Source organism: Penicillium paradoxum (assembly GCF_028828445.1).
Source record: "Penicillium paradoxum strain IBT 22861 chromosome Unknown utg000005l_segment0_segment0, whole genome shotgun sequence".
Taxonomy (NCBI): domain Eukaryota; kingdom Fungi; phylum Ascomycota; class Eurotiomycetes; order Eurotiales; family Aspergillaceae; genus Penicillium; species Penicillium paradoxum.
Window position 1 is genome coordinate 1959752 of NW_026643183.1, and position 22550 is coordinate 1982301.

A 22550-nucleotide genomic window follows, 5' to 3' on the forward strand; every position below is an offset into this window, starting at 1 on the left:
AAACTCAGACTAAGAGCACGAACCGAAAAAGCTCAAGGTGGCAATAGGATGGTCATTCAATATCCAATATCCGATATGGTGTAGTGGCTAACATCGCCGTCTCTCACACGGCAGCCGGGGGTTCGATTCCCCCTATCGGAGTTTCTTTTTTATTTTTTTACTTTTTATTCCTCATAATATGCTCCAGCCAGGCAAGGCAGTATGGGCATAGACTTGACTTGGCCTAATGTCCGACAAAAAAATAATCCAGGGAATTCCCCAAAATTCACGGATAACAGAAATCATAAGTTGAGTTCTCAAATATCGACGCATCTATTTTGAACTTCGACACGGGAAATAAACTCGGCAAGATACGTCATTTTATAGCCTATTTGTGATCATCTTGGGAATACCTTCCATCTATGACAACGGGTCAGAGGATTGGTCTCCTGATCATTCCGAGCACCTCTATATATATCCATGGCTTGCCTTGGATCCTTCAAGAATTAGCTCTTGCATTCATACCCGGTACGTCACTTGGATGAAACTTTCAGCGCTTCTACTTGAGTAGTAAATTGTGGAAGTTTGAAATAGAGGTTGTCATATCATACGTAAAGCTCGCATAGGATTAATTACAGGAATAACAGGATTCTAAACGTCAAGTTGATATTTACCTCGCTATCGACCTCAATGTTCTCTTAGTCATTTCCTCAAATGGAATGGAAGTCATGAAATTGAATCTTTGATTTTATTGCTAGCAAAAATTCCCTTCGCACATTAACGGTACTCTGTATAGAAGGAATGAACTAACCGCAGGGGGATAGAGCGCTCAGGGGTTGGTTTCAATTGAAATCGAATCAGCTGCCTAAATATGCCTGACGTTGGACCGCTCTCGACGTCGCTTATTACTGCGTTGTAAACAATAGTGTCTAACTGAAGCTGTCGAGAAGGGAAGATTATATATGTTATAGACTTCTAAAAAGAGTACTAAAAAGTCTTCCGAAAGCCGCAAACACGGCCAACTATACGAAACGCTTCATTCTGATGGGACTTCGAAGCAAGTGTGAAGAACAACATGATTCATTCATTTGTCCCGGCCGTGCAGCCGACTGCTAAGCATGTTGTTGATATATCTAATATGGATACCGTTCCTCGGGTGGATATCCTCTATGCGCATGAGGATAGACCTCCGCACTAGCCCACAAAGCCCAAGGCCCAACCCGGCCCAACCTACAAATGGGCTGGGCTTTGGGCCCGGTCTCTAGGCCTATCGATGGGCTATGGGCCTCAAACAATACAAACTTGCTAATTCTTGGCAGATACATAAGTGATGTAGATTTTCTAGTATTTTTAGGTATACAGATTACCCTCTAGGCTCTAAATTTAGCGAGTTCTTCCGCGGTAGGCTTGCAGACTCGAACATACGTGAAAAAACAGGCATTAATCAGTAGCTTTATGAGGGCCAAGACTGCGTTTATGCATGCAAATGGGCTTTGTTAGGGGCCTTACGGGTCCCCACTAATGGGCCGTGGGCTTGGTTGGGCTTCGAAGGTAGGGCCCAACCAAGCCCATTGCGGAAGTCTACTCGAGGGAGCGCACTCGCTTGCTAGTTGGTCGGGAAGAACGGACGCCAAGGTGAGGCGGGTCCATTTTTTGAGCTCCCATTGCTGGTATCAATGGGGAGAACGAAAGGACCCCAATTCCTAGTGGATTCTTCAATTCCCAGGATCGCGTGTTTCGCTTGGGTTGTTGTTGGCAAAGAAGATGGGTCTTGAGGAGATTTGGGAGGTGTTTTTGAGGGCTACTATTGCCTAGGTCTATGATGTGAATGAACAGTGAGGGTAAAGTACATGGAGCTTGAAGTGAATGCATTTGGATATAGGTACAAAGGGACGGTTATTGTATTCCTAAAAGGTATTTGCGGAGAATTGGAATCCTACCTGTCAAGGGCTGATCGACGTTTTACATAACAAACCAGCGCTGCTCCGAAGAGATGGGCCTGATCCTAGAAAGGGAGAAGAAAGATCTAGTTTGGTCGTGAGCTCAGAGCAGTCCGGTCATTCATAGTGATAATAGCATATGCATTTCGCGAGAAAAAAAGAGGTGATTACATGAATGATGTATTTTGCTAGCCGAGCTAGTCTAGATCAGCTAAAAGTAGTACATGGGTAGAGGATATATGGAATCGGAGGAGCTTAGAAGTGGATGGGCTTGGAGTAGGTGGCCATAGCAGCCTCCTTGAAGGCCTCGGAGAGAGTGGGGTGAGCGTGGCAGGTGCGGGCGATGTCCTCGGAGGAGGCACCGTACTCAATGGCGAGGGTGGCCTCAGCGATCATCTCACCAGCACCGGGGCCGATGATGTGAACACCGAGAATGCGGTCAGTCTCGGCATCAGCGATGAACTTCACGACACCCTCAGAGTCGAGGTTGGTCTTGGCGCGGGAGTTGGCGCTGAAGGGGAAAGTACCGACACGGTACTTGACACCGGAAGCCTTGATCTCGGCCTCGCTCTGGCCAACCCAAGCGACCTCGGGGTGGGTGTACATGACGCTGGGGATAGCGGCGTAGTTGACGTGACCGTAGCCAGTCTTGATGTATTCGATGGCGGCAACAGCCTCCTCCTCAGCCTTGTGGGCCAGCATGGGGCCGAAGGTGCAGTCACCAACGACACGGACATGAGGGAGCTTGGTGCGGTACTCCTGGTCGATGATAAGACGGCCACGGTCGTCCTTCTCAATGCCGACCTTCTCCAAGTTCAGGCCCTCGGTGTAGGGGCGACGGCCAATGGCGACCAAAACGACGTCGGCGTCCAAAACCTCCTCCTTACCACCCTTGGCGGCCTCGATGTTAAGAGAAATGGTAGCACCGCTGTCGTCACCGGAGGTGACCTTGGTGCTGGTCTTGAACTTAATGCCCTGCTTGGCCAGGATCTTCTGGGCCTGCTTGGCGATCTCGGCATCCATGCCGGGGCCACCGATCTGGCCGAGGAACTCAACAACAGTGACCTCAGCACCGAGACGGGACCAAACGGAAGCCTAGTATCACAACAAAATGTCAACACGATCCAACTCTCGAACTTCATGCTATGCGCTGATACATACCATCTCGAGACCGATGATACCACCACCGATGACGACCATCTTCTTGGGGACCTCAGTGAGGGCCAAAGCACCAGTGCTGGAGATAATGCGCTTCTCATCGATGTTCAAGCCGGGGAAGCCGGTGGCCTCGGAGCCGGTGGCAATGATGATGTTCTTGGCGCGCAGGGTCTGCTCACCACCGTCGTTGAGGGCAACCTTGATGGTGTTGGCATCAACGAAGGAGCCGGTACCCTTGTGGTAGTCGACACCGTTCTTCTTGAGCAGGAACTCGATGCCCTTGGTGAGACCCTCCACGGAGGTGTCCTTGGCCTTCATCATCTGGGCCAGGTTGAGCTTGACCTCACCGACCTCGATACCGCGCTTCTTGGTATCGTGGAGAACCTGGTGGTAGAGGTGGGAGTTGTTAAGGAGAGACTTGGAAGGAATGCAGCCGACGTTCAAGCAGGTACCGCCGAGGGTTCCGCGCTTCTCGATACATGCGGTCTGTCAGGGTATACTGTTAGTATGCGGGTTGCGACACGTTGACCGACTCAGTTCATATTCGGGTAGCTTTTGAACAGTTCGTTCGTACCTTGAGACCCTCCTGACCGGCCTTGATAGCGGCAACGTAACCAGCGACACCACCACCGATGATGACCAAGTCGTGATCACCTGTTGGCCGGGAAGGCGGAAATCAGCAATCCATCCGGCAAGCAAAGGAAACAGCTCCGGGAACTCCGTGGCAGCAATCCAAGTATCAACTTACCTGCCTCAGCGGCGTAACCACGTTTTGACTGGCCAATGAAGATCATGGGAGTAGCGAAGCTGGAGGGAATGGCTCTGGGGCCGGCATTGCGAAGAGCAGACCGGGGCGTAGCCCGGGGCAAGACGGCGCGGAACATTATTAAAGGAGAAATAAACAAAGATAAAGTCTAGAAATGGGAAATTCAATCCTTGAGGCCAACGGATTGAAGTTGTTGGGAGTACACGAAGAAAGTGGATTCGAGCCCGGGAAACGAAGGACTGAGCTTTTGCGGCATTGCGCGGCTTCACCGCCCATAGCGGACCAACGCCGCACACCTCACCCTTGTGGCTCGGGCGGTGAACAGCCGGCAAATTACCGGATGATTACGGGAGCCTATCCCGGTAGTTTTGCCGGCAGAAACCCAGCTTGTTGAGTTGATTAAAGAGATGAGGACAGCAAACATTAGAATGACTATTGTGATTTTCCTGAACCTAGCAAACATCAAAGGCTTCACATCAAGGTGGCAATTTGATCCCGGGTTCCTTGGGCAGCAGTCCTGTCGGATCAACTTCATTTCCGTCTGGCCAATCCCCGGCCCTTCCCCATCACATACCCGCGGGCGATCTATCGGGAAGGGTTTTCGGGGTCCTCCGCGTCGGTTACAAGCGGGCACTGGGGACGCCGATGTATACCTACTTTAGATCGTGCCCCAGGTTAGTTGTACCCCGGTTCTCTGATTCTCTAAGGCTGGCCTGGGTACGCTTTAGGCCACTCGATCGCTTATGTAAGTACGAACAGTTTCAACCAATTGTTTTGTGTGTATCTTGCCTTAGAAAGCTATTGCAAGCTGTTGCTCTATAGATCTAGAACTATATGTATTTTCATGCTTGGCAAATCCTATCTGGGTAGATGTTCCGAACATAGTATTTGTTATATGTATGTCCCATCCATTTCACACTCATACGTATATATAACTATACATATTTCATTGTTGAGGGCGAAAGAAACGTCTCAGGACAGATCCTACGGGCCGGTTTGAATTCAAAAAGCTAACGAGCTATACCGAAAGTATGGATTGAGTATACGTAGAAAGCAGTAACAAGCAGCAGGAACTTGGATTTAAAGTATGATAGCATAAGATGAAACGCTACCTCGCGAAAAGCAAAGACTCAGTATTCATTCCACTGTAAACTAGCAATCTCGGTAATCAATGCAAGGCCATAAACACATCCTACCTAGGTAGGGTCATCTAGAGGAAGTCTGTGACTTCCAATGCATGAGTTCGTGCAAGACATATCAAGATGTTTCTAGCCCTGTGCACGAGCTGATTTCTCCTCCTCCTTTCGATTCCTTTTCTGCCGCCACTTGATCCCACAATGCGCAACAATCCATAGGCAAGGAGAAGCAGCAATGGAGATCAAAGCAAGCGTGGTGTATGCCCAACCCTCACCCATAGCAGATCTCATGGGACTGATAGCTGCCGAAGCCGCCGCACCGAGTTCACAGCGAAATAAGTTGTTTGCTGCTGTCGCTGTCGCTGACTTTCCTGGCCACAGATCGACCATCAGGGCATTTAGAACTTGCGAGGTACCGATGATAGACCACCCTATGATGAATAAGAGAATGATAGGAGCAGAAAGGTGGACCTTGTGACCTAAAACCCATCCATAGGCGAGGATGGCTAAATTGCTGATATAGTAGAGCGGGAGTGCAACTTCAAGTCTTGCGCGCTCGATGTTGAAGTTGCTGATATCAGCACGCACATTCTTGACAATTATGAGACCCGCACGCTTTGCATGACGACGATAGTTCCAATCGACTAGCCGACCAGTCGTGAAGGCTGAGAGAACCCCTCCTCCGCCGATAGGAAGGTACATCAAAGCAGCATGGAGATCATTGAAATGATAGATTTTGTGAAAGGAAGTTGACGCACCGGTCATGACCGCGTAAAAGCTAGCAAAAAGAAGCCCTGTTGTGAGTAGGACCGCCGATGTCTCGCGATCCAGGACGACCTTCATAGTGGGAACCGGCGAGGGAAATCGGAGAGAGTAATTACTTCTTACTTCAGCCTCTTTGACTGGATCAGGTACAAGACCCTTCTGTTTTCGACTGCGATGCCGAATGATATCTGCCACGGAGTTATTCAACGCAGGTGGGGGGATCGAGCCGTCTCCGACGACTTTGCGACATGTCTCCGGCAGGAATAGAGCGAGAATGAGGAAGAAAACGCCGCCAAAGATGAGGAGAAACCAGAATATCCAGTGCCAGTCAGTATACTCGCTGAAAAGACCGCCAATGATTGGTGACAGAGAGGGACCTAGCATACTTCCGATTGAGGCGAATGCGATGTATGAGCCTCTCTCTGCAGAGGTGATCATGTCTCCAACCAAACCGTTTGCCAGGGCCACCGTCGTGCTACTGCCAGCACTCTGGAGACATCTGAGAACGAGTAGGGCGGCGTAACTGTTTTGGAGAGCCAATCCCAGATTGGCGGCGAGGTAGGTTGCGAAGCAAATGATATAGGCAGGTCGGCGGCCCGCAGTGTCCGAGAACCCTGCTATCAGCATGGGTGCCACGCCCTGCATAATCTAGGAAGAAAAAGGGTTACCAGCTGTTGCATCCCCTGATAAGGCTATTGCTTTAGTTCATCTTACCAGATATGTAGTGACGGTCAAGTTCACCTGGGAGATGGAGATGTGCAGAGAACTTGCGATAGTGGTCAAAGCAGGCAGATAGATGCTCGACGACAGGGGGGAGAAGAAGCTAGCTAGGGATCCCATGGCAACAATAGCCCGCTTTTGAGCGACTGTAAACTGGGAGAATCCCTCCAGGCGTGCATCTGCATGCTGACTCGGGTCTGGTGGTTTGGTGTCAACTTCAGCGCTGTGCTCCTGTACCATCTTGCCTAATTTCATCGGATCCGGGGATTTTTTGACCATGTGGTAGAGTCGTGGAAGCAAGAGGATTTATGAAATATCCCGATGACTCTTGGAGCCGGTTCAGGGAAGTCAACGAATCAGAGTTTGGGGACGACGGTTGCTTAATCCCGGCACCGGCATCTGAACTCAGTCTCAGCCCAACACTTGCTCTTGCCCTTTGACAACACTAGGTTATAGGCGATGTATGCGAGCTCTGCGCCCATATTAGATGCTAGAATGTGGTGGTAGTTTAGTCTGCGATTCGAGTTTGGTTTGTGGGGTCCTGGTAGGTCATATGCACATGTTGAGTCCTACAACCTGCGTTCTCGTGAGAGTACTGACACCTAAGGGCAGAGTGTATACACCGCGAATGAATCATCGAATGTGTTCATGAAAGCTATTCAAGTCTCAGATATCGACAAGGTCTACCTACATATGGATATTTAAGGGTGCTGTCAACCTTCCAGGGGTGAATATACCCATATCAGATGGGCTCGAAGCAAGACGCCTCTTGGACCGATACCCCGTAAGCAAGATTGAAGCGTCATCGCACCCATAAGATTACCTGGATACAGTGAACTCATGAGGATAAACAAATTCCCCGGGCATCCGCTCAACTTCCAACCTCCAGATCTTGCCGTTGCCCAGAAACGACATTGCACAACCCGTGAGCCCTGGCGACGAATACCAAAGCAAGAGGTGAAGCTGAGCGACAAAGCAGATGGAGAGAGCTATGAACAGAATGACTTGTCGAGGGGACAAAAGTCTGGAGCCTGGGGAACTCGTTTTTGAAATCTCATTCTTCCCAGCCCCTCCGCACAGTCAGGGACACATTTGAGCAGAGGGACCGGGGTGGATTCCTTCGATTCTGTGGCTTTTGCCAGTCGAGTAGAACGGAGCACGCCCCTGGCTCCACGTGCATCTTGGCAGGTCCCCCACAGCCAAATAAAACGCACCATGCTAGTGCTCTCTACAGGCAATTGTCCTTCTGCATCAACATGGCCTTTTAATTTATTTTTCTCACTAGACCAGGAACTCGATGCAATTCCCCACAAGAGACAAGCACAATACCGTGCCTGCAAGGGCCTTGACGAATGGGCAGCCTTGGACAGCGCTTTCTTGTGTGATTTTGCTCCGTACAGAATCAGGGAGGAGGTCCATCCGATCGGCTGTAACGCTATTTTCAACATTGAGCATCCTGTGAAGCGACGTGCTTATCAAAGAGCCAAGGAATAGAGATTACAGCCACCCCGATCGGCTGTACAATTCTTCTCGGCGTTGTCTTTCAAAGTGACACCTCATGCATCGCAATATACCATAATGGATGCTATATATATCGCCTACTTTCTCGTCCGAGTTTCATCCCAGTTGCGATTATAACTACTCTTCTCACTAAACAGCGCCATCTATTCACCCTAGCCACCCCTAGCAACCGCAGATATGATCTTCTCCGTGGCTTCTATCGGGATTGGGGCCCTTCTCTCCGCCCTACCTGTATCGGCTGCCCCCAACACATGCTCGCATAGCAAGGTTTTTGATAGCACCAACTTTTTCTCTGGATTCAACTTCGAAGACGCCCCTGATGCATCTGGCGGCTTCGTTGACTACGTGGATGGCGCAACAGCCAACAACACCGGCCTTGCTAAGATCTCCAACGGCGCAGTCTACCTCGGCTCCGACTACGAGACTGTAACCACCGTCGGGCGCCCTGCTGTCCGCGTCCGATCCAAGGATGCCTTCACCACCGGCCTTTTCATCTCCGACATTTCACACATGCCGGCAGGCACTGGCAAGGGTGCTTCCTGCGGTATTTGGCCTGCCTACTGGACAGTTGGAGCTAACTGGCCAAACGACGGCGAAATTGACATCATTGAGGGTGTCAACAACCAGGCCGCCAACGGCATCACTCTCCACACGGCGAAAGGCTGCAACATGGATGTCTCTGGGTCCGAGGCAACCTCCGAACAAACTGGTGCTGACTGTGAGGCCAACAATGCGGGATGCACTCAGTCTACTACATCGACCAACAACTACGGCGACGGCTTCAACGCCAATGGAGGTGGTGTCTATGCTGTGGAGTGGACCACCGAGTCAATCAGTGCCTGGTTCTTCCCTCGAGGGAGCGATATGGCTACACAGCTGATCAATGGTGGTACTGCCGATGTGAATGTTGGAATCCTCGGCAACCCCCTCGCTCACTTCAAGGGTAACTCCTGCAACATTTCCAACAATTTTAAGAGCCACAACATTATCTTCAACATTGACTACTGTGGAAGTTGTACGTATTCTCTATGGAGCCAAGATTCATTTTACTGACTCTGACAGGGACATCAAACAACTTCAAAACTGATTCGGTCTGCAAGGCCCTGGCCCCCACCTGCAACGACTGGGTCGGCCAGAACCCTGCGCAGTTCAAGGATGCTTACTGGTTGATCAATTCGGTCAGGGTCTACAACAAGAAGTAAGACTTGGCGCTGAAGTTGCTTGCCCGACTCTGAAGATGGGAGATATCGATAGCTCAGTCAATGCTCGGCGTTCTCATGTTGCTAGTGCGGGTTGTACATACCCTTACATGCCCACTCTGAGTATGTAGTGTATAGTAATATACACAGAAACATTTAATCTACATCTTCTGTAATATCTATCATCTAGTTTTCTGCCTTGTGTTCCTCGGCAGGTACGATGTTACATGTACAGCAGCCCTTGGAATGTGGGCTGGCAGTTCAGGGTGGTGCAGCCCATTACTTTGTACGGGCTAAAGCAGTCTTTGTCTGTGAATCCGTTTCAACTGCTTGCACATAGCTCCTAAGCACACCCCAAATGAACTTTGCATTCTCTGTGTTTTGCCGGGCCCACTTTATAGTTAGCCCCTCTGTTGGAGTCCAGGGCTATTGTAGGGAGTACCTCACGAGAGCGTATCCAGGAACAATATTCCATTTTAAATTGATCACTAGCCATATGACTATGGCTTAACGATGAGGGCCCTATTCCGTGATCGTCAAGCTGGTTTATCCCTACCTGGCGGAATATTATTGGCCCAATATACGGGAGAAAGTACAACCTTGCAAGATTGGAATATAGATTAAATGTGACGACGCGGTGCGCTAGTGCAATTCGGTTGCGCATCGACATTCCTTCTTCAACTGTAACCCTCTCGGTAGTTATGCAGGATGGACCCCTTGGGCTTATATTCACGAAGTCTGTACGGGGTGTCCCATATGTGAATGGGCGTGAGTAGAACAATAAAGCTATCTGTGATACAAAATCATAACACATAACACGAAGTATTGACAGAATGAAGCCAGGTGGATGAAGCTATTTCAGCGGCAAGGGCACGTGAGATATCATGAGATGAGATGAGTAGCGACATCCGATACAGCGCGAGATCCGATGTATTGCGGAATGCTCTGTAGACAAAGTGTGGGTTGTGAATTACGCCTCTTCCGAGACGGCTGCTAGTGGACGGCTTGGCGCGGGCTTACTTTTAAGACTGGGTAGACAGTGGCTAACTGTTGATAAATTTCTGCTGCTTTTAGGCCAGGTGCAATATGGATACTTCCTTTTTGACAGCCTAATGTCGTGCCACTTTTAGAACATTGCTATGGATGTGATGCATGCATACTTTAGTCAACTAGCGAGTTCTTCGTGAATAGGGAATCTGAGCGAGAGCACTATCTGACCATCGCGAGCCGAGGCCACGACGGAGTTCGTCACGCCATTTTGATTCATTTATAGTGGCTCATCGTATATTGCACGAAGACCACCAATGAGGGATTATTATTCAAGAGAGAAAACAAAGCTCCACTCTGTTGGAGACGTATGCAAGGCAACATCTTGGACGAGAGCCAATAGATTTAGATCCAAGAAATAATGTTACAGCCGATGGAAAAGACGAACCTCCCTCGAACCTTGGTTTTTTTGAGAAGTCGCATTCAATAACCGCTCGGTCCACTGGGAGTCTGTGTCATGCAGCGTCGCTAGTCAGCATCCTAAATGAAGCACATGCCTTAGCGGGGGATATAGTTCATGTAGATCTCTCGGAGAAAAGGATCAGGTACATGGGATATATATCCATTGAGAAGCTGGGGGGTGGTTGGTAGCAAGATGGATTAAGTCTTGGCTCTGTAAATTGTGTCTCTAAAGAAGCTCTGTGGATGGTTTGGAGAGGGGATATAACTTGTAAAACCAATGACGTGCAAGTGATGTCCGAGCTTAAATAAACAATTATGACGATAAAAAAGACTGAGGAGTATGGATTTTGAGTGATGAAGGCGTGATTAGGGACATCGAAGAGTATTTCACAAGATCCACCGCGACATGGGGGCCATATGCTCCTTTGGGTGTAGACAGATCGTGGACTGAGTGCGCAATAGATGCCTCCAGGGGCTTTGAGGAGATGAGACTAGCCGATTGCAGTTAGACCTCCTAATAGCACACGTGATCAGGCACAGACCCCGGACTGAGAAATACGCAGCTCCCCCGCTCCCGCCCCCCGCGTAAAAGCGGCAGCGAATGTCAAGACGACGGGAGCAAGCGCACCTATAAGGCTAACCAGGAACAGCCACTGATGCCAGTCTTCGGACCAAGCCTTGAAGAACCTTGCTTGACGTCTCCCGGACCGATCTCGAAGCCGATTTAAGCCGAACTTGATTCTCATCGTCTGATGTGCAGACAATTACCGTTCTTTCTCCCCCGGATTGACGGTTTCGGTAAGCCGGTTAAAAGGCACAACTACTAGCCCCGCCCTGAGCCCCTCACATAGGACTCGCTTCTCGCCAAGACCGATTCTAGAGCCCTGTCCCCTGTTTTTCTCGTGCTAGTGAAGGAACTATGGTACGTTGATGACAGTAGGATTCCTATTCCTGCCATGTCCCGCCGGAATATGACCGCATTGGAACGACCACCCGCGCTTGGATACGGTTTAGTCGATCCCCGTGGGGAAATGTGCCGTGCAGGGTTGTCGATTGGGGAGCTTGAATTCGGACTTCCGCCGTGATCACACGAGAACCCTCGGTGGCTGAAAAGGCTTTAAAGCCCAGCCCGCCATGGTCGCGGCGCGAAATTTGGACTAATCGATTTACTGTGCTGTTCCAGTCAGGTTGTATACCCTGTCCGTTTGTGGATTGGCTTTTCTTCTCTGTTGCTGTTACGAGTTCCTGCTGCCTTCTCTGAACCGTAGCCGACTAGTCTGGGAGTGCTTCATATATTGAATGTGGAACACTCGAAACGATCCTCATCTAGTCTTTCACTCGCATTCAAGATGAGTGACAAGATTCCCTCGTGGAATGTCGTCCACAAGCTAGAGAAGCGCCGGCTTCTCATTGGCATCAACTCTGTGGCTGCTCTGTCCATTCTGTTCTTTGGATACGACCAAGGAATGATGTCCGGTGTTAATAACTCCAAGAACTACATTGACCTTATGAAGTTCGGTCACACCGAAGTGATAGATGGCGAGGTAACACCAGTGGTCACGAATTCTCTGCTGCAAGGTGGGATTGTTTCGGTATACTATTTGGGAACGCTTTTCGGCGCCTTGTTCGGTGGTTGGCTTGGAGACCGCATGGGCAGAATCAAGAGCATTGCGGCTGGCTCTGTTTGGGCTATTGTGGGTGCAGCGCTGCAGTGTTCAGCCATGAACCATAATTGGATGATTTGCGGTAAGAAAATGGAGAAAGAAATACAACGAGAGTTGGACTGACATTTGCAGCCCGTTTTGTCAATGGTATTGGAACCGGTATCTTGAATGCTATCGTCCCCGTTTGGGCTACCGAAACGGCCGAGCACACTTCGCGTGGGCAGTTCATTGCTATTGAATTTACCCTCAACATCTTTGGTGTTGTGTTGGCCTATTGGTTGGAATTGTATGTGCGCCTCGCTGATTTCTGCTTTCACTTCTAACCTTTGATAGCGGCTTGGCTTTTGTCGATAATGGAGAATCCGCCCTGCGCTGGAGATTCCCTATCGCATTTCAAATCATCTTCCTGATCGTTCTACTTGCGGTTGTCTGGTTCTTCCCGGAGTCGCCTCGATGGCTTGTCAAGGTTGGCCGAGAGGACGAAGCCCGCTACATCCTCCAGCGTCTGCGTGGATCTAGCGGAGATGACCTGATTCGAGCAGAAGCTGAGTTCCAGGACATCCTGAGCATTGCAGAGCTAGAGCGCACAGTGAATCATGGGGACTCGTATTGGTCTATGTTAGTTGGCTACAAATCTGGTGATCTCCACATCGGCCGCCGTGTACAGCTGGTCATTTGGTTACAGATCATGCAAGAATGGGTTGGTATTGCAGGTGTTACCGTCTATGCTCCAACGATCTTCGGTATTGCCGGATTTGACTCGATGAAGAGTCAGTGGATCAGTGGATTGAACAATATCTTCTATATGGTATGTTTCTTTCCATATGAGCGACTGAGTGAGGAAAACTAATGTCTACGCACAGTTTGCCACGCTAGTCTGTGTCTTTACTCTCGACCGTATTGGTCGTCGGTGGACCTTGTATTGGGGTGCGGTTGTGCAGGGCATTGCTATGTTCCTTGCCGGTGGATTTTCCCGACTCGCTATCGACGCCAAGGCAGCTGGGGAGATGGGCAAGGCATCTTCGTATGGTGCCGCTGCAGCTTCGATGATTTTCATCTTTACCTCCGCATTCGGAGCTACATGGCTTACAGTTCCATGGTATGGAACTATCACAGGAATCTGATCACCATATTAAGCGCTAACACTCGATTGTCCAGGATTTACCCGGCTGAAATCTTCCCGCTGGCCGTCCGTGCGCGCGGCAACGCATTTGGTGTCGTCGGATGGAGTATTGGAAACGGATGGCTGGTAAGTGGACCGCATTCCTAGGAAGACAAGAGGACCATGCTGACAGTACCTCTAGACTTTACTATGTCCGGTCATGTTCAGCGCTATCGGCGAGAAGACTCTTTATGTTTTCGCGGCCAGTAATGTGATCGCACTCCCCATGGTGTGGGCTTTCTATCCAGAGAGTAACCAGCGCACGTTGGAAGATATGGATCTTCTGTTTGCCGCAGATACACCATGGACCTGGGATGCGGAGAAGACCTTTGCCCGCCTCAAGGCAGAGAACCCGGGTATGGTCCAGACCCTTGACCGCAAGGGCAGTGTGGTGGACCCCGAGACTGGAAAGTCTGTTTCTATTGGTGCTGCTGCGGCCGCTGCGGTCTCCAAGGCTGGTGATAATGTCACAGGGGCAGAGCATGTGGATCACGCTTAGATCTGACGTTGGACTTGGCACGAGTTAATGATGAATGGTTGAACCCTTGATAAATGGATATATGAGTTACACGTTATTATCTAGGTATCTAGGTTTATACATCAGGTACCTAATAAGCGAGGAAGCCACTTGAGAGTGGTCGTATTTGAGATGATGTTGTTGCAGAAACCGGCGCCCTGATTGGCCACTTTGAGAACAACATCCCTTAACTACGAAGCTTGAAATTTTTCTTCTTTTCTCCTTCTTTCGGCAAGGATTCATGTTTGTCTAATACATCAAAACTACAATCTCAATAGAACCTTCATAACCGATCATTTGGTAAGTACCGCAATCCCGAATAACGCGTATCGCGTCGCATCGCTCCCAGCTAATCACAAATTTCGAATAGAGCCAATATCAGGTGCTCGCGAAGCCAAGCACTTGGGCAAATTCTAAAAGAACTCCTATCTGAAATCAAGGCGTGCTAAGCTGTGGGAGATAGCCAAAAAAAAAAACAACGAAAATGCCAGACAAGCAGCTACTCACGGCCGACTCAATAAAGTCCGACTCGCCAATCTTAACATCAACCCCAGACCAATCAAAACCCCAAAAGGAAAAAGCAGTCCAACCAGAGCCCTCAGCTCTGACCAAAAAATATCTTCACCGCATATCCCTACACCCAACGCTAACCCCTTACCGCCGGCGCGTGTACCGCACGCTCCTTTCCGTCCCGCCAGGCCGGTGGACCACGTACTCGGCGATGGCGACGTACCTGGGCTCCAGCGCGCGTGCGGTAGGTAATGCAATGCGGAGTAACCCCTTTGCGCCGGAGGTGCCGTGTCACCGTGTGCTTGCGGCTAATGGGTCCTTGGGTGGGTATAAAGGGGAGTGGAAGGTTGATGGGCATAAGGCTGGCGGTGGATTTTGTGAGGAGAAGCGGCTGAGGCTTGAAGAGGAAGGTGTTGTTTTTGTTGATGGGAAGGTGAGGGGTGTTTGTTTTAAGGAGTTTGTGGATTTAGGGGTTAGGTGATTTAGGGAGGTTTGGCTGATGATTGGATTTGCTTTTTTCTCTATGTGCATCGATTAGGGCGTTGGGAGAATTATGAATTTTGTATCCATGAATCGAGTTGGATATTGAGAACTTGTGCAGTTATTTCTGGAAAGTTGATGTCCAGGGAAAAGCAAAGGTCAAAGAAAAGAGAAAATAGAGGGGAGCAAATCGCCACTCTATACACCAATGTGATCATTTGACTGAGGGGGCCCTGAGGCCATTTCAAGACAGAAATAATCATCCTGGGTACAGGATTCAACTCTCCAACACTTTTCAGGTGAGGTAAGGCCCAAACCATACCAAACGCCTCTTCAGTGTCAGCCAGTTGGTCTACCACTTTGAGCAACAATATACCTACTATGGGATTTTATTGCTGGCTTTGCTTTTCAGCAATTCGCTGGAATACAGCCGATGGATCCAGGAAGGTCTCAACCCGATAACACTTCATACGCCCGGCATCGTCCTTCCGGACAAAGAACACGGCAAACCCGGGGATAGTGATTTCGTCGGTATCCAGGCTGTCTCCTTTGACAAGATATCGGATAGTTGCGGCTTGATAGATACGAGGGGCGACATAGTCAAAGTAGCGGATCTCGTGAGTCAACATGGCTAGTTGGCTGAGGACACTTCTGAACATCTGCCGCACCTCGCTGCCCTGGATCACAGGGTTATTTGCGTATTGCATCTCTACATCCTCGGTCATGAATTCATCAAGCCACTGATCCGTGTTGAGAGTAGCACTCGCCCGGTGGCACTGAGTATTGGTATAAGTTAGCCGTCGTGTGCGCTGCGAACTCTTGGAAGAAATAGCCCTACCGCTTCTAGCCACTCCAACACGGCATTGTTATCAAGCTCAGGACCTACTGACATCATAAAAATGAGATAAGGAGGGTAGAGGATACGAGCCCTTCCGAGATACAAAAGTAAAATAGGATTTCAAGGCCCTGCAGATCTATGTGGTTATATAACTAACGCCTGAAGTGTGCTTATAAATTCAAAACCCACTGCGAGTTCTGATTCACAGCTTATCTCCGAGAACTTGGACCTTGCTATATCTATTTTAGCGAATCGCAGATCCTTATTCATTTGCCTACGATGGCTGATTCAGTTATGATGGCTCTTTGGCCTCTTCGTATGTGGAACTGTGAGCTTCTTAATTCCATGACGCCTTTGATTACCAAGTAATGGAATAGGGACAGAATGAGAGGACTTCTAGTTGATGCTAGGTGGGTATATAATATGAATAAGCATTCAAAGCATTCAGAGAAAGTGTACAGCGAAATATTGTGCTTATTCACTCTGTGTCCCGGAAATAATGCTTTCATTCAAGTCTGGGATTTACATGAAGGGCACGGGCGGAGGCCAGATCCCATCCTTCTCGCCTGAAGCAACTTTCGACCCGGGGATGTAAAATAGAGATACTAGGACGTGCAAGGCAATCAAGGGCAGCTGGCTGACCTCTACGGGTGGAAAGACATCTGCCTTGGGCGTCAAAAGTGCTGATTCTCGGCGTCCTTTTCAGAGGTCCTTATTCTTGCTGTAATCTGTTGATCAAACCTTCAATTTACTCAGCCATGACTATAGGTCGCCCAGAAGTACATATTCTCCCTGACTCTAATGGCATCAGCTACCGTCACATCTCTTTGTCAGATGATTTCTAACCAAACTACTGTCTCAGAAGCATCGAAGTCGGGATATCGACAAAGCTAGACCAGTTTGGAATGTTCAGAACCACTAGCTAATTTCCGGTTGGCTCCGAGGGACTAAGCCTGATGATAACGTGCATAATGCCAGCCATTAATCTGAGCATAGAATAATACAACTCACTGTCGAATTTTCGGAGGAATTTGCTGCGTTCAATCCTGGACCCAAGCTAAAGGAACCAGGTTACGCTGGTTTGCAAGCGTTCGAGTTCCAACCGATCATGCACTACAGAGGCAACGAGGTAGCTTGGCTTGTTCATAAAGGTTTATGTACTTATAGCGATGTCTCTGCACAATAATAGGGCTTTGCTCAATGGCAGTCTCATATATTCTCCGATTTTGAAGCTTGTGATAGCGAATGTACACCCAAAATTAGGGATCCGCTGTTTCATAGAGCGCTTTGTTGCAAGAATGCGGCGATCTATACTATATTTACTGTGCTGTTTCCTACTCACAGCATCAGGCACGAGACCCAATGTCCTAGATCACTCATTTGTCGCTTCAAGTCACACGCTTCTTCCGAAAGACCCAATTGTCCCAGGCCATCCTTCTGCCGAAAAACACCCGAAAGCATGCAAAGGAAACACACCAAGTACCAGACACCAATGGTGTAAACACAACCTTTATACTGATTATACAGCAACAACCCCAGACACTGGAGTCACGCAGGAGTTCTGGCTAAACATAGACCAAGCCACTCTCGCACCAGATGGACGTCCACGCTGGGGCCTCACCATCAACGGATCCCTCCCAGGACCAACCCTCGAAGTCAACTGGGGCGACACAGTGGTCATCCACCTCCGCAACAACCTCCCTAATTCTGTCCGCAATGGTACAAGTCTACACATCCATGGACTCCGTCAATACTATACAAATCCCATGGATGGAGTCGTATCCGTCACTCAGTGCCCCCTCGCACCAGGTCATACCATGACCTACCGCTGGCGAGCAACACAATACGGCACAACCTGGTATCACTCGCATATTGGACTGCAGACTTGGGAGGGTGTATATGGAGGTCTGATTGTCCATGGCCCGGCTAGCAGCAACTATGATGAAGACAAGGGTGTGATACAACTCACAGACTGGGATATCAACACAGTCGACCAGCTCTGGCGTGGGGCGGAAACAGGTGCCTCGCCGGTGCTTGATAATGCCCTGATCAACGGCGTCAATATGTTCGGGAAAGATGGCGATCCTGGTCAAACGGGGTATCGGTTCAACACTTCCTTCACGACGGGAAAGTCATATCTGCTCCGTGTGACAAATGTCGCGTGTGATACGCATTTCAAATTCAGTATAGACCACCATACATTGACGGTCATCGCTATGGATCTCGTTCCCATTCGGCCGTACAATACAACGGCTGTCAATGTCGCAATTGGTAAGTTTCTCGCTTTCAATTCGTCCGCACGTCAAACAACCCAAGCCCTACTTCTATACAACCCTCAGATGGAATACCTAATCATTGCCCATGTCATAACAGGTCAACGCTACGATGTAATAGTCCACGCAAACCAAGTCTCAAAAGCCAATTCCTTCTGGCTCCGCGCCACACCCCAACTAGCCTGCTCATCCAACAGCAACGCCGACAACATCCGCGGTATAATCTACTACAACCGTCCACATTCCCAAAAATCAAACCCACCGCTTCCCCTCCCAACAACAACGCCCTACATCTTCCCAAACACCTGCGAAGACGAACCGGCCTCAAGCCTCATCCCCATAATCTCCAAACCCCTAGCCCTAACCTCAAAATCCATCTTCTACAACTCCACCCTCCCAGTCACAATCGCCCAAGACAACCACTCCCTCTACCACTGGTACCTAAACGGCACCTCAATGCAGGGCAAATGGAACAATCCCACCCTCCTAAACCTCCCCACCAACCGCGCATCCCTCCAAATCCCAACCCCCAATATCTGGGTCCTGGTCATCATAGAAACAACAATGAATATCTCCCACCCAATCCACCTCCACGGCCACGACTTCCTAGTCGTCGCGCAGGGTACTGGGTCCTGGACTGGATTTGGATCGTCTACATCGAACATGCACTCACTAGATTTCGCAGCGGGGGAATTACCTAAACGCGATACAGCGCTGCTTCCGGCGTCTGGATATCTCGTTCTCGCGTTCCGGTCGGATAACCCCGGTGTTTGGTTGATGCATTGCCATATCGGGTGGCATCTGGATCAGGGGTTTGCGGTGCAGATTGTTGAAAGAGCCGGGGATGTGGAGAGGCTGTTTGGACTTGGTGTGACTGGGATGAATGGTTGGGGTCGGGAATGGATCGAGGAGAACTGTGCTGAGTGGGAGAGATACAATGATCGGGGATCTCCCATTTTGGAGGATGGGGCAGGGGTTTAGATTACTTCTATTTGTAGATAATACAGTGTTCAGATCTGCGTTTTATGGGATCGGTGTAGGGATTTCATCCGTTTTCTAAGAATAGTCGGGGTATACTCCGTACGACTGTTCCTGTTGGATGGGAGGTTGCGCAGGTCAGAATTGTTGACAAGCTTGAAACTTTGGCTGATCGTCGTGTGGCACAAAGAAATAAGATCAGCTTCAGGGTCTTGAGGGTTCAGGGATTGGGGATTTTGATTGCTTTTTGCGGCTTGCCATTTGGAATTTTCTTCTTTGTTCGGGTTCGTTGGGGATGGGGATCGGCAGAGCTGAGCTGGGCGTTGGTCGCACATACAAACCTGGAAGGATTGGAATAGGGTGATCTTCTAGGGCTTGTGAGTCCATTGGACAAGTTATACCCTGTGTTTACACACATGTACTTCGTGGCGTGTAGTCGGTACGCAATACAAAAGCCCAGCTAGTGTTTAGAAACTCGACGATTAGAGGAAAAGGGGCATGGAAACATGAAATCCGAGGCGAAGAAGCCAATTCTAGAAACCGGGAAGATCATCCAAAAGTAAACAGTCAAAATCTCATAATCGTTGCCATTCATTGAACACATTCCACCGCGTACCACCAACTCATCTAAGCTCATTATCTCTGATCTAGGTTCTAGAACACACAGAAGAAAAAGAGCTTGCAAAACCGAAACAATGGAAGAAGCAAAATGCGCATCTTCTATACATGATCGTTCCATGACATCGCGATCTATCGGCGAGAAGAAAAGAAAAAGAAAACAAAAAAAGGGGTAGAAGAGTTATCAGAACAAGGATCATAATATCGTAAAGTGTGGGAATGAAACAACGCAAAAGCTCAAAAACACAATCATGAGATCTGCTTCGCAGAGCGCTTGCAGGCATTGCGCTTCGGCAGGTCGAGGTGGTGGTATGAGCGCAGGTGCTCGACAAGGTGGTCTTGTCGTGGGAAGCCATTGCTGCCCTTGCGCGAGCAGCTCTCGACTGGGCAGTTGCGGAAAACGGGGTAATGGACGCTGGATTGGTGGCGCTTGAGGTCCGCGAAGCGGGTGAAGGACTTTCCGCAGTTGTCGCATCCGAAAGGCTTGGCGGGCCTGTGGGGAACATGTGTTAGGGGGGTTTATTCCGACTGTGAGGTGGAGGTGATCTTACTTGGAGGTAGGTGCTGGTGAGTCGGGGCCGGACTCGTATTCGCCCGTGGGGTAGTTTGGCAAGTTCATCCCTTCAGCTGGGAAGTTGAAGTTGCTGCTGTAGCTGCTGTAACTGCTGCCGCAGCTGCTGGGTGCGCCATGGGGCATAGTGGATCGGTCGAAGACGGGGTAGTCCTGGCGTGTGGGGTATTCTTGTGGTTCTTGGTAGGTGTATGGGGAGCTGGTGATGCCGTATACCTCTTGAGCGACCTCTTGCATGGGGAGTGGGCTGATTGCGTCGAGGTCGCAGAGGGAGTCGTAGACTGGCTGGCTGCCGTAGAAAAAGAAATCCATGCTACCTGGTGAGGAGGAGTAGGAGGAGTAAGAGTCGGAGTAACTGAAGGGGGACTGCATGTCGACGGAGGTGGATGAGAGGGAGCGTTGGTTTAGTGGAATTGGGATTGCGGTCTTATAGAAAGAGAGAGAGGGTTAGTCTAGAAATGCGCCCATGCAAGCTCAAGCCACCTACCATTGTGAAAGAAATGAATTATTGGGATTTCGAGGTAGTTCCAAAACTTGGGAATTCATAGATAAAATCCTCTGGCGTTCTCGAGGGACCAGGGCCCTTTTATGTGCCCAACGTGAACCTCGAGCATCATGGAGCATGACCGGGGCCCCCAAGGAGGACATTGGTGGACACGGGACAGTGCATGAAGTGGACTGTGAATGGCTGTGAATGGCTGTGAGATGGGCAGTGAAAGAGCACTAAACGGGTTCTAGAAATCAACTAGAACACCACTCGATGGAATCCCTCGGGTTCTCCGCCTCCTCGCAGGAAAAAAACCACCATCCATGCGGACGGGGAACATTCCACGGCCCTTCTAGCGTGTGTGTTGTATAGCCCTGCTCTCGTTGACGATGATTGGAGGAGATGTAGAGTGAGCCAATGCGATAAGCAGCGGTCAGACGTCGGTGCCCAGTGTGTTTTCCCCCTCACGACGATCCTCGTCTCATTGGCCATTCGCTGTTCTGAATGTCTTCTAGCGTCATTCTAGCGTCTTGCCAAGCGCTCGTGTCTGACATGGCCCCCCGTTTTTTTGGATTTGTCTCTTTTGGTGCGTAAAAGTGGCACAGTGTGGTTTCATGTGCTGCACCGGATCCTGGTATATCAGAGAGGAAACGCACCTCGAGTTGATGTACGGAGTACGGAGTACTCCGTAGTGTTCTGCAGTGTCTCCCCCGGCACCATTTGAATGCGGAATCTCCGCATCAACCGTGTGAGAATCTCTCAGTCGGCACAAACGTGCCGAGTTATATTACCTTGAACATGATCCGCAGTCCAGCCTCACGGGCCCGAACGGGCTCCGTCATCTCGCCAAGCAACATCCCACAATTTCCCTTTTTCCGGGGTCCCAGATCGATGATGTCGTTTGCGCACAGCCCCCGAGCAAACGTATCTGTGAGCGCTAACAGGATACAAAAAAGAAAAAAAAAACAAATCCCGCACTTTTGTCCGTAGCGCCAAGCTGAAAGGAAAGCCAGTTGGACTCCGGAATGGCTTCTAGCGCTTCTCTGACGTCGCACGTCGACCAAAACGACCAGGGCTCACAGCTGCGATTCGTCACATGCCATGTAGGAGGATGGATTTAATTTGCTTTTCCCTTTTTCGTTCTGTTCGAGTACCTCCGCGGGGAATGGTTTCAGTTGCTTCCGATCCCTGCTGGATGAAATGGGATTCGGAATCAGATCGCCTGCAGCCGCATGTTTTTTGTTTATTTATTGGATCCTTTCTTCTTTTTCTCGTGCATTGTGCTTGAATTGCTCTTGCATCATTCCCCATTCAGGTTAACGGTCGATCTGCAATTACGTGTCCGCAAAGTACAGATCGACAACCCCGGACCCAGCACCCAGGGTGCTATGTACGAGGTACTCCGTACAGACTTGTCCGTACCTGATGGATATACGTCGGGCACTGGATTTACTCTCGCAAGGCCTAGGCCCGAGTATCTCCCTATCTCCAAGGCAGACTGGCGCCATCCTAGAATGAGCCGCTAACTTATGCCAAGGAGGATGTTATGTATTATTTATGTACTCCGTACTCTGTACATACTACGCAGTACATGGATGTACTTATGCAGGCTGCTCGCGAAGTACACCATGGTCGGAGGGATTCATTGTAGGAACAATTAATAACCTTGCAAATAACACAAAACTCCCATGATCACCCATTTCATTGCACTCATTCATGCGGAAAAAAACAGTAAAATATGAATCCGAGATCCCACAGATTTCAATGGTCTTTCAGCCTCCTATTCTATCGAGTCATAGCGTCGGGTCACAAATTGCGA

The 22550-nt window shown here is 49.6% G+C and overlaps 8 protein-coding genes across 8 annotated transcripts; 4 read left to right on the top strand and 4 right to left on the bottom strand.

Annotated features, from left to right (window-relative positions):
* Nucleotides 1–2174: 2174 nt before the first annotated feature.
* N7457_005777 (dihydrolipoyl dehydrogenase) lies at nucleotides 2175–3961 on the bottom strand (the record flags this gene model as incomplete). The annotated part of the gene is made up of 4 exons (XM_057176821.1): nucleotides 2175–3014; nucleotides 3081–3563; nucleotides 3652–3731; nucleotides 3826–3961. 4 exons carry the CDS (start codon nucleotides 3959–3961, stop codon nucleotides 2175–2177), a joined length of 1539 nt encoding a protein of 512 aa, XP_057031123.1.
* A 1150-nt stretch (nucleotides 3962–5111) lies between these two features.
* N7457_005778 (MFS transporter) lies at nucleotides 5112–6704 on the bottom strand (the record flags this gene model as incomplete). Its single annotated transcript, XM_057176822.1, has 2 exons — nucleotides 5112–6392; nucleotides 6459–6704. The coding sequence occupies 2 exons, from the start codon at nucleotides 6702–6704 to the stop codon at nucleotides 5112–5114; spliced, it is 1527 nt and encodes a 508-aa protein (XP_057031124.1).
* Nucleotides 6705–8162: 1458 nt separating this feature from the next.
* N7457_005779 (glycoside hydrolase family 16 protein) lies at nucleotides 8163–9187 on the top strand (the record flags this gene model as incomplete). Its single annotated transcript, XM_057176823.1, has 2 exons — nucleotides 8163–9000; nucleotides 9048–9187. The coding sequence occupies 2 exons, from the start codon at nucleotides 8163–8165 to the stop codon at nucleotides 9185–9187; spliced, it is 978 nt and encodes a 325-aa protein (XP_057031125.1).
* A 2795-nt stretch (nucleotides 9188–11982) lies between these two features.
* On the top strand, nucleotides 11983–13958 carry N7457_005780 (uncharacterized protein; the record flags this gene model as incomplete). Its single annotated transcript, XM_057176824.1, has 6 exons — nucleotides 11983–12379; nucleotides 12430–12583; nucleotides 12631–13105; nucleotides 13161–13396; nucleotides 13456–13546; nucleotides 13602–13958. The coding sequence occupies 6 exons, from the start codon at nucleotides 11983–11985 to the stop codon at nucleotides 13956–13958; spliced, it is 1710 nt and encodes a 569-aa protein (XP_057031126.1).
* Nucleotides 13959–14460: 502 nt separating this feature from the next.
* N7457_005781 (MGMT family protein) lies at nucleotides 14461–14967 on the top strand (the record flags this gene model as incomplete). Its single annotated transcript, XM_057176825.1, has 1 exon — nucleotides 14461–14967. One exon carries the CDS (start codon nucleotides 14461–14463, stop codon nucleotides 14965–14967), a length of 507 nt encoding a protein of 168 aa, XP_057031127.1.
* A 388-nt stretch (nucleotides 14968–15355) lies between these two features.
* On the bottom strand, nucleotides 15356–15673 carry N7457_005782 (uncharacterized protein; the record flags this gene model as incomplete). Its single annotated transcript, XM_057176826.1, has 1 exon — nucleotides 15356–15673. The coding sequence occupies one exon, from the start codon at nucleotides 15671–15673 to the stop codon at nucleotides 15356–15358; it is 318 nt and encodes a 105-aa protein (XP_057031128.1).
* A 1429-nt stretch (nucleotides 15674–17102) lies between these two features.
* N7457_005783 (uncharacterized protein) lies at nucleotides 17103–19058 on the top strand (the record flags this gene model as incomplete). Its single annotated transcript, XM_057176827.1, has 1 exon — nucleotides 17103–19058. The coding sequence occupies one exon, from the start codon at nucleotides 17103–17105 to the stop codon at nucleotides 19056–19058; it is 1956 nt and encodes a 651-aa protein (XP_057031129.1).
* An 864-nt stretch (nucleotides 19059–19922) lies between these two features.
* Nucleotides 19923–20734, bottom strand: N7457_005784 (uncharacterized protein; the record flags this gene model as incomplete). Its single annotated transcript, XM_057176828.1, has 3 exons — nucleotides 19923–20166; nucleotides 20225–20670; nucleotides 20732–20734. 3 exons carry the CDS (start codon nucleotides 20732–20734, stop codon nucleotides 19923–19925), a joined length of 693 nt encoding a protein of 230 aa, XP_057031130.1.
* Between the last annotated feature and the right edge of the window lie 1816 nt (nucleotides 20735–22550).